Source organism: Amia ocellicauda, chromosome 13 (genome assembly GCF_036373705.1).
Source record: "Amia ocellicauda isolate fAmiCal2 chromosome 13, fAmiCal2.hap1, whole genome shotgun sequence".
NCBI classification, from domain to species: Eukaryota; Metazoa; Chordata; class Actinopteri; order Amiiformes; family Amiidae; genus Amia; species Amia ocellicauda.
Window position 1 is genome coordinate 2,948,064 of NC_089862.1, and position 11,527 is coordinate 2,959,590.

The following is an 11,527-nucleotide window of genomic DNA, read 5'->3' on the forward strand; positions in this document are numbered from 1 at the left end:
ACATGTGGAATGATGGTTTATTTATAGATCAATCAATCAACCTCAACATGCACATATGAAAAATAACTATGCTACATATCCAGCTTTAATGTCTCAAGGCAAAGTGAACAATTTGAGTGCCATGTCTATTACTGTATTGTGAAAACTGTAAGTTGCCCTGAGTAAAGGTGCCTGTTAATAAATAAATTGACTATTATTATTATTATTATTATTATTATTATTATTATTATTATTATTATTATTATTAATAATAATAATAATAATAATAATAATAATAATAATAATACCAAATAGGAAAAAAGGAGGATATGCATATTGAATAGCACGAATCAGATTATTTAATTGGAATTATAAATATTATTATTTTTATTTTAACAAACAATATTAAGTTTTAAGAATATTGTCTGAATTGATAACAAATGCAGACAGTATAACAAACTAAATCCACTTTAAGCAATGTGATGAGGAAGTCATTACTAACAAGAGCTGAGAAGCTATCAATCACTATTGGGAAATTTATTTAAAGTAATTATTGAAGATACAATTCCTGCATAATTAGCAAATTGTCTGTTAATGCCTTTTAATCTATTAGTCAGCTATTTAGGGTCCACAAATTGCTGGGAATCATTGATGAGCTGTTACATTCTAATCTGTTTGCAATTTGGCGTTTAAAGACTTTATTCATGTTCAGGTCATTAAGACATTTATACAGGAAAATCAACTCCACACACACAACACACATTAAAACTTTTATCATGCCAGACATTGAAACCTTTTATTATTGCCTATGTATTGATTGATCAATTCAACTCTTTAGGCATAGTCATGTGGTTACCAATTGTGTTACAGAAAAAGATGTCTTCATTTATTTGGTTTTCAGAATTGCTTTTCAGACATTAATGTCTTAATAAGTACATCAACACCTCGCCTACTGAAGGAGACAGAGAAATTAAACTCTACCTGGTATGAAATACTTTTGTGCCATATGCCATCTGGTGGTGAGTATCTATACAGTCATGTTGTGCTGCAATTATCAGTTCTACAAGGCATTGTTTGGATGATAAGAGGTATTTCGAAGACATGTCATGACAGAACTATTTTACAAGTATAAGTGGGAGAAATGAAATAGAGGAAATAGACAAACACTTAATAAATATATAGTAAGCACATCTTGCATTGAGATTGACTTTTTATTGACCCAGTATCTGATAGGTGTAAATATTCAAATCCTGCAAAGCTTTTAGATTTTACTCTTAAGAGTCTGCATGCTCATTATTGTAATGTGATTTTTCACCTCATTTACCTGAAATTTAGGTTTGTAGTCATTGTTTTGAATCAGCATGGCTGCCACCAAACAAACATTACCGGAAGGTATGGAGCAAGCCTTTCCAGATGGTCGTTTATTAACACAATAGTTGTCCCCCTAATATCTCATTTGAAAATGAAATTAATTAATTGTCAGAGTTAATTCTAAATGTTAGAAATTCCTCATTGGTATTGTGCTGAAGATGAATGTTACTGTAATTTCACCTGAAGTCGTGAAGTTGAAGGACAGTCACTTTGGTTTGACAAGTGATGTGAAAACAATTAGTTGAAATACTTCTAATTACTGCCCAGTGTCATTAAAGGCAAAATACAGAATACCCCCTGCTCAATAAACATTTTACTAGCAACAGTGTTCTATAAGTAAATCTGTCTGAAGCAGAAGTCACTTATGGAACATAAACAGTCAATATCACTGCATTGATTTCTCAAGTGTATTTTCACCATGTATTGACTAATAAACATTAAAAGGCTTTCAGCGACATCTTCGCTTCATTCATCAAACCTGATATCATTTGTTGCCATTGTTGCTATTGAATACATTAGCTTTGATTGCTTGGCTTAAAGGTCAGGTCCCTGGTTTTGCATTAAACTCAGACAGTGGCAAAATGAAGGGCTGCACCTGAACTAATGCAACGTTCCCAACCACTGCAGCCTTCAGAAATTGCAGCTTTTACTTTGAAAGCTTGTTTCAGCTAGAGCCAGAACTCCGGATGTCTTACTACCAGCTCAGCAGTTTTTTGTGTTAAAACCTAATAAGATATTTGACTAATACATAAATAAATAAATAAATAAATACATACATACATACATACATACATTGATATAGATAACGCATTATATCCCTGTTTTTACCCTGTACTGTTTTTTGTTTTTGTTTTTCAATGCTTTCGAATTACTTTACCTCAACTTCACATCCCAAAACCCCATTAACAAGACCATGGCAACACTACAGTTCCTGTTTTCCAAATACAGTTCCATATAATGAATGTTCTTATACTGTCTCTCAAGTCAAACAAATCAAGGTGTTTATAGAGAAGCTCAGTCAAATCAAATGTCTCAATCTTAATTTACTTAGTAACATACAGTTTACAAATGGAATCCAATCCATATGGGACTTTAAATGCCAATGAATCCATTCTCTGTTTATTAAGGAACTGGATGCTCTTCATTCTTGATACTTGGCCAATGTTATTAATCATTTGTGTCTAATGTTGCTTGTCTAATGAAGAGTAGCAAAATAAGTGTTGCATTTAGGAATCCAACATCAAGGGAATGATGGATATGAATGTAAATATTCAGCCAAGTGGAGAATGTGTATGTATATATATATTTTTGTTGTTGTTGTTGTTGTTGGTAGTATTTATTGTATGTACGTATTTAATTTAATTATGAGAATCAGCCTCTCTCAATTACATTAAATTATTTGGAAAATCACTTAGATTTAGGCTAGACTTAAGAAATGCTGCTTTCCTGACACCAATCAATCAATTCAGCAAGCTAAAATCTAGCCCTGTTTAAGCAGTGTGTCTGGAATTTGCAATGTGCCAAATCGCATTTTGTAATGGTGTTCTTACACGCGTGAAACTATTTTATTCTCCAAAGACATATCCTTCATAGTAGAAGTGACCCATAACCAGCCAAGTACATAGGAACTGCAAGCAGTCAGTAATACTATGTTGTTTTCTATCTACTAGACCTTTAAGCAAGATTTAAAGGTTTTCCAAAAGTAAATATCACATGGCTGAAAGTTTGTGTTTCAATTTTTAAGCTTTCTCATTCAGCTGATCTGTGATTCATTCTGGATCTGTGTCCTGCTTGTCTGTGAAAGTGGAATAATGCTGCATTCTTGACTCTTGATGCTTAGGGATGTTTCCCTTTATTCTTCATGAGTCGGTCCTTTTTGTCAGTCATTTTTCATGACATTCTTGTAAGATTTCATCATGTCTCTTGAAATACTTATTGTACATAACAAATATAGATTGTATTGTATTGTTACATATTATAGATGATATACTTATCCTTATCAAACTAAATGTACATATGCTGTGTTAGCTACTTATCTATAATTCTACAGTTAGTTACAATAAAGAAGTTTGGAAACTAGCAATATTTAACACTGTATTTTAGATTTTCATACAAAGCATAGCGTAATATGGACTCCAAGTATTACATTGATAAAGTAATATATAGCGTACATATAAATTATATATGTGTGTTCATGTTTGTGTGTTTATATCAATGATTAAAAAAATGATAACAATAAGCACTTTATAAAATATATAGTGAAAATGTATCTTTAGGTCATTAAGTGTGTTGTGTGTTTATTGTCAACTTCATAAAGCTGTTATTGTAACTCTTATGGTTATCATCACTATAAAAAAAAAACTTGATTGGTTTTAGTACTGTGAAGAGAACAAGATTTTCCAAGGCTTGCTTCTTTGATGTTAGCCTGGGGGCTCAGAGTTTTTAAGTCTCTGAGAAGCAATTAAAAAAGAAAGATAGTTAACATTTGCTTGCCTTTTAATATTGAAACTTTCCCCTCTATTTCTGACAGGTCAGACTTCTGAGCTGGTAATATAATCCTCCATTATTGGAACATCCATTAATCGAACTTCTGTGCCACTGACCTCCAACCCCTTCTGACCCATGAACATCATATTACCAGCAGAATGAGGAAGCCCCCCTGGGTTTCACTGTGAGTTGCAAATACCCCTTTTCCAAAGAATAATTAAACCATTCAAGAATGCACCACAGATTGAAAAGAGGATCAAGGGACAATTTGATATAATCAAATAGCACCATAAATAATCTCACCCAAGTTTGAGGAAAAATACTCTACCAGCACAAGTTGAGCAATGGGGACATATCCTTCCAATATTCACATATTTTTATAGGAAAAATATACTGATCACAGTTTTGCATTTTTTCTTTTGACACAGGAAAAGAGAAACTAGATGTTAATGCGAATTAGAACTGAAGAAGGTAACTTGATTATTGTGCTAGTACAAATTAAATTCAGGCAATCAATTTATGGATGTTGACATGATTTAACACTATCACTGGAGTATAGATGTAGGAGCAGTTTTGACCTGTTATGCTGGTTAAAACATTTAAACAAATGGGAATTTAAGGATATATGCTGTTTTTTTATCATATACATAGCCAAACTACCAGAACTATACTGAGGATGGTAAATAGGAATAGTTGCAATTATGTGCGTCTATTATTTAAATAACATATAATATGTGATTTTACAGACAATAAGGAATTGTTTCTATCCCAATTAATATGCTATACACAGTTATCTCACTTGCAGGAATCCTGTGTGAATTATTTTGATTGATTTAATTGTAGGAGAGAGAGAGGATTTCAAGCCCTTCTTTACCGCCTATTTGGATTGTCATGAGCAGTCCCAATTGAGATCTTTTAAGGGATAATAATCCTGGTCAGTTGCAGTCTAGTATTATGGCTGTTACCAAGGCCATAACCCTCCATTTACACTGAGTGCTTTTCTATTATGCATTAATAGTTGAGCATCAATCAATAAACTCATGCAAAACCTCTGTCTAAACGGGAAAACACCTCTTAATCCCACAACATTCAGAAAAGCCCATTTCCATGTAATGTAATTTCTTCTTCTTTTTTCATCCACTTATGGAACAAATCACATTATCAGAACATGGTACTTGTTTAAAAAGCCTTTATTTCCATGGCATTGCCAAAAAGCATATTAAAATAATACTAATAACATCACAAATACAGTCAGAAACAGGAATGCTACTGGTAGTGTGTTCTGAAAACAAAGATTATCCACAAGCTCCATGTCTTGGGATGAGAGTCATTGAACAATGTAATTATTTGGATATTATATTATTTGGAGTTATTTGGATAAGAGTATTTTTGTTTTCTTTCTACTCTTTTTAAAGAATGAATACTTTTATTTACACATTATTTAACACCACAATACAACTACATAATGATAATTATGTTTCTAGGATTTATGAAATAGTTCAAACATACAGGTTTCAGTTGTTGTTTTTATACAAATGTTATATATTAAAATTGAAAACTGAACTTGTGTGACAACGGGGAGTCGACAGGATGAGAGGACCCGGGTGCGGAGCGAAGTAGAATGGTCAAACAGGCAAGGGATCATGGGCAAGTGACAGGAGCCATGGAGAGAAGGTGTGGTCCAAAGGGACAGACAAGAGGTCAGGCAATCATGCATACAAACTGTGGACTGGGAACAGGTGTGTCAGGGGATTGGGTAACGGTTAAATTGAACTGATTAAGCTGGAATGCAATCCAAAGCAAAAAGTGAAACATCTGGTCGTGAGTTAAGGCATTTTCAGGGCGAAGACATCACAACTTATATGCAAGTTTCATATAATGCAATAGATTACTTTCTATCTCTTTCTATCTCAGCTGTCATATAATGTGTTTTTCAAGTATGACAGATGCTTTAATGACTCCAAAAGCATGTCAATGTAGTATACATCACACTTTCTTTACTCTCCCAGCAAAATATATGTTCTTGCAACTTATTTATTCATACATTTATGTTTTGAACAAGTTTATCTTGAATCATAGATTTGGACCAACTGTACCAAATTTGTACCATTGGCAATGAGAACTTTGAATAATTATTTAAAACAATTATGATTCAGATGGGATATAAATAAAACGACAAATCAGGCAAACAGAATGCTTCTGTGCAATATGTTTACACATAAAGTTGTAGTTTATTTACAGTGCACAAACAAAGTAGACAGACAGAAAACTTAAACAAAACCCTAGGTCAATGGTGAGCCTAAACTAAGTGTGGACACAGATCCCTAACTACACAAATAACTAACAAAGACAAACAAGTTGATTTGCAGCCAAGCCACAGTCCGTCATCCAAAGAATAGTCAAAGTTCATGCCAGAGTTTGTTACCAGCTGTGTTCTGTTCTCTCTCTCTCTCTCTCTCTCTCTCTCTCTCTCTCTCTCTCTCCTTCCTTCCTTCCTTCCTTTGGCTCTCTTTCTCTCCACCACCTCCAAGCTCCACCTGCTTCCCCCAACAAACAAAGCTTCTAAACAGGAGCTAGTCAATGAGAATAGTCCTGCAGGTCATGTGTTTTCCACTTCCTGGTTCACCTCCTGGGGTATCTGGGAGATGTAGTCACCTGCCCAGCCCAGCACAATGTCATATATATATAAATGGACAAGTTTGCATAATCTACGTTTACAAAACAAAATAATTGCAATATTTTTGAAAATGTAAAACATGTGGGTGACTACAAATCAAATGAAACCACTATGACCCATTGTCCAAGAAATAAAAAAAAGAAAAAGTAAAATTAAAGAGTAAGAAACAAACATTCTATATAAAAGTCAAGCACTGCTGTTTTATTTACAGTATACAATTGGGTATGTCTTGACATTAAACACAACAGCAATTTAAAATACATGTATAAAAATGTATGCAAAAATGTATGTTTATGTTTATGCTATCTCTTGGAAGTATATTATCTAAAAATCCACAGAATTATGGGTAAAAGTCTCTACTGCAAATGCTAATAATGCAAATGTTACATTTCAATATATATATCCACTGGATAAACCATCACTGTCTTCATCGTCATCTGAGATGTCAAAAACTCCAGTTTTGAAGGGTTGTAATTGATGTGCTAGTGGAGAATCTACAAAAGCAAGAACGATACAAGTTTCAAATACCTATTTAAGAAAAAATGAAATCCCAAATAAACAAAACTTTTTGTGATCAAAAATAAAATCATTCAAAATTGTAATATACAAAATGAAATTCTTGCAACTCAGCTACCCTAAGTCTTTATGCTCCTGAAACAGTTTTATAGTTGGTAAAACTGTTGCGGTATTTTTAGTATGATGCAAGAAACGTTTATAGAAAGAAAGATGTGATTAAATACTTAAATATGTTAGATAATATTTTAAAACAGTCAACAACAAAAAACTCATATGGTAAAGGACATTTACAAAACTTAAATGCCTCTTGCAGCAAGGGACAATTTTGCTCCTTATGTTCCTTTTGTTCCCAGTGGAAATCTATTAATTCATATAGAAAACGAATAAGACAGGTTCCGGGAAAATACCTAAATCCTTCATACAATTCAATCAGGACACTATTCTGCAAAGAGTCAGATTTACAACTGGACATGATAACAGATAGCAGGAATCAGACTCAGACAGTTATCATGCTGGGCTGCCACATAATACAGGAATCAACATGGTTAATCTAACATCAGGTTCAATCTGGTCGGACTCTCTGTCATCACTAATGCATTTCTTGTCTTGCATAAAAAGCACAAGACACATTAAGGTTATCTCGACTCTGTGAAATTTCTCGGAATTCCAAGTTCACCTATGGCAGCACAGAGATGGACGTTACTGATAACAAGATCAATAAGCATTTGTATTGATATTGACTTTTTTTAGCTTCCAACTGATACCAAACTTATTGTCCTGTAATCTCTCTCTCTCCCTGAACTCTCCTAGGCACTTTTTTTTTTAAATAAGATAAGTTCTGTTATGACATTTTCAGTTCCTCACAGATCTTTTACCATCTTTTAAGATATATTTCTCAAGTGAAGCTCTTATTTTTGGATTGATTTTGTAATCTTGTACGAGCAGTGGATCAAGATCTGTCTTCCTCACAGAAAAACACCCATGAACACTATAAACAGGAGTGAATGAGTATGTATGCACAGTACAGTAATAAATGTATTGCATTTAGAAATCAAACACTTCAGAGACACATCAGGTCAACTCTAGATCTCTATTATCCTTATGGTATGTGTTTGTGTATGTGTTTTTCAAATATTTGTCAGTAAATGTATTGTTACATTTATTTTTGTATTTATTTATTTGTGAGAATTTTCTCAACTTTAAGAATTATAAATATTTTATTTTTTTCAGAGCCATAAAAATCTTAATGTCTGTCATTTTGTTGACAATGGCCTCCTTCCAAGAGCATCTGACATACCTCTTTCAACAACCTGCAATCTTGCAGAGGCAGACACCTCTCCAAACTCATTTTTGGCCAAGCACGTGTACACCCCTTCATCCTCCTTTTGTATATTCTGTATCTGGAGCCAGCCTGTGAGTTCAAAGCACTGGGGTCCACCACGAGCCTAATAATTACAAAGAAGCTGAAAATAGCATGCTCACTGACCCCTGTTACCTCACAGCAGTCTGCTGGATGTTTCTTCTTTCACATAATATATCATTACCTTTTTCAAAACACATGAAACCTAGGTTTCCAATAATACGTTAACCTTTAAAAAATGTATTTCCATGATTAAAAGAGCATATATTTAAATAACTACATATAAAATAAACATATAAATATAATATATTTAAATAAATGTCTACAACACATATTAAAACTATATGTACATATGTATGTATATATGTAGGTGGTTTACAAGTTAAATGTGACATGAGTTAACAATTGTATAGAAAAGTCTGGTAGCACAATTCAATATAATCAGAATCAAACCTATTTTTTACATTTAGAAAATCACAGTGAGTGACAAGCAATGTGTGCACCACCCCTTTTTTGTTTAACATTATATGTTTAGATCAACTTTAACTTTATTTTGTGTACATACCTGCACAGCAATGTGGGAGTCATCTGCTGGCAAGAAAATGCTGTTTCCTTCTTTCCTCCACTCAATAAACGCCATTGGATAAGAGAAAACTTCACAGCCGAAGATGATGTCACTTCCTTCCATGTTTAGAACATCATGAGGAGAGACTGCAATAAACGGTTCTGCAAAAAAGAATGTATATAGCATAATGGAACACAGTGCAATATAATGTAACCTATTTTTTAAAATACGTTATCGTTTTTATAGTATTACACTTTAAAGTCAATGTAAACCAAAATACATTATACACATAAAAATATATATTTTACATACAAAAAGCCTATGCTAAATGTTTTCTAAGCTAATAGATATCTAGAGTATGATAACCCAAAGAGAAGAAATAATCTAATTCACACATATCTTCTCCTAAAGATAAACAGATACCTAATTTGCACTCTTAGTGTAGTGATTAGGCTCCAGCTGTGAGTGAACCCTAGCCATCACTTGGAAAAAATAAGCCTTTTGTCTAACCTATTAAAAGTTTGTTTGCAAAAAACATGCATTCAAAACAAAGCTTTGTCTTTGCAAACACTCCTGTTTTCCGTGTTGATTAATGTAAGAAAAAATAGTAAGTAAACATTGTCTTTTCAGAAGCTGATAGCAGTGTAATTGGTGGGAGGAGCTTCTATATTCTATCTTTCTATTTAATTGAGTCTGGAATTGTATATTGATTTTTAAAAGAAAACAGAATATCCTCATGGCCCTCACTGTGTGTGTGTGTTTGTATGCATGAACATATTAAGAACTCTAAATTAACAGTTTAAGTGCAAGCTCTATGATGAGATTTACTTTGAGGTATTTACCTTTACTGTATCACTGCATTGTTAATTTCCTGTTTCCACAGTGTAATGACACAGTGTAATGCTCTCATCAAAGGATGCTTAAAATAATGATATGGTATGCATATAATAATCACATTGCAATATGAAAGGGGCAATACAAAAATAAATATAAACTACAGTACATCCATATGTTAAAATGTTGTTGTTTGTGGAGTAATGGAATTTACTCCTCAATGACTGGTTAGTTTAGAAATTGTAAAGCTTTGCAATCACTTCTCCCTGCAGACACCCCAAAGTATAATTCAATATAATTTTAAATGCATAAACATTAAACTTATATCACATACACCATACATCAAAGTTCACTTACCTGCTCTGCAAGGCCCATTGTGGGCAACAGTCAAGTCTCCTGCCTCCCTTGATCGATAGTGGGCATCTCTGAACTGGCAAATATTCTCATAGGTTTTGCCATCAGAGCCACAGATGATCTCTTGGCTGCTGCAGACACAGTGTCGCTCAGGAATGTCTCCAGATTTGACATCCTCTTCCAGGACCTGGCACTCCAGGCCCTCTCCACACTTTCCATAGAAGTTACTGGAAGGGTCGAGGTCGCAATGCTGTCGCTCGCTGTTGCCACACTCCCAGCAGCAGCCACAGCAGTCTCTCACTCTGCCTGCAGGGCATCCCAGTGGCAAGAAGCACTGCTGAGGATGACACTCTTTACAGGCTTTGCCACTGTCAATTAGCTGTTTCCAGTCCAGGTGTGTCGGCCTTTGCAGGGGAAGGCTGTGTGCAAATGCTGCAGCTATCAGGCTTAGCAAAAATATCCTGCTATCCATGGCTGTGACAAAAATATGATGTGATATTTTACCGCTGATTTTTTCTCGGTTGTATTATTTCTTAAGAGAATGTGTATAAGTAAAGACGCATTTATACATAGAATATATAATCAGTTGTTGTGTATGAGTGTGTGCATGCGCTTTTTGAAGTTTGTTTACTTCAGGCTGCCTTAGAAAAGATTATTCACTTCTAAAAAAAAAATCCTTCAAATCCAAGTTCAGTTCTTCTGTTAGCTTTTCCTGCAATTTAAAGGGAACAAAACAACAAAACAAATTGGTACTGTTAAGAGAAGCTGCTAATTTACTGCTTTTTTCCCCATTACCTGGATCAGAATCAGAGGGGGGTGGGAGATGAAGCAAAAGAGGTAAAAAAAAGCTGTTCAGCTTGATTATCTGTGGTTTAAATTGCAGGAGCATCCACGGTATTACAATCTGGGTGGAGTTAAGTATCTCTGACACCCAATGCTTGCTTGTCCTAAACTTTTCTTTTGTTTTCTAAGCCAGATGAAGCCACTCCTCTTGCATTGCCTGTGGTCAGCATTAACAAACAAAATATCTTCAACACAATGTGTTAACAATATGAAAAAATATGAAAATCTGGGCATATAATGAACATATGCTGTACTAAGGGTCAAATGTATCAGCAGTAAGGCTCATTAGATATTTATATGAAACATGTCTTGACGTGTAAACTATAAGATTGGACCATTACATTACTTTGCTGTTTGTACTGCTTTTGCAAATAAAGAAGTCCCCAAGTTCCCCATAGATGCACTGATGTAACAGAGGAGAACTTCTACTTTCTAGTGTTTTTTCCCCAAGAGTGTGTGGTTGAGCCCATATCTGTGCCACTAAATGCATGGAACCAATGCAAGGGACCAATTAGAAATAATGTAACTTTAATGGTAGATT

The 11,527-nt window shown here is 34.1% G+C and overlaps 1 protein-coding gene across 1 annotated transcript; it reads right to left on the reverse strand.

Annotated features, from left to right (window-relative positions):
* Positions 1-6,034: 6,034 nt before the first annotated feature.
* kazald2 (Kazal-type serine peptidase inhibitor domain 2) lies at positions 6,035-11,008 on the reverse strand. Its single transcript, XM_066719697.1, has 4 exons — positions 10,147-11,008; positions 8,956-9,116; positions 8,328-8,475; positions 6,035-7,008 (listed from the first exon to the last, which is right to left on the reverse strand). The coding sequence occupies exons 1-4, from the start codon at positions 10,613-10,615 to the stop codon at positions 6,905-6,907; spliced, it is 882 nt and encodes a 293-aa protein (XP_066575794.1). The 5' UTR covers positions 10,616-11,008; the 3' UTR covers positions 6,035-6,904.
* Between the last annotated feature and the right edge of the window lie 519 nt (positions 11,009-11,527).

Excerpts from the sequence above, each read along its gene's own strand:
- kazald2 (XM_066719697.1), bottom strand. The coding sequence starts at position 10,615 with ATGGATAGCAGGATATTTTTGCTAAGCCTGATAGCTGCAGCATTTGCA. Across the intron at positions 9,117-10,146 it reads CAATGGGCCTTGCAGAGCAG|AACCGTTTATTGCAGTCTCT; the intron begins GTAAGTGAACTT and ends TCTTTTTTGCAG. Across the intron at positions 7,009-8,327 it reads ATTGCAGGTTGTTGAAAGAG|ATTCTCCACTAGCACATCAA; the intron begins GTATGTCAGATG and ends TTGCTTTTGTAG.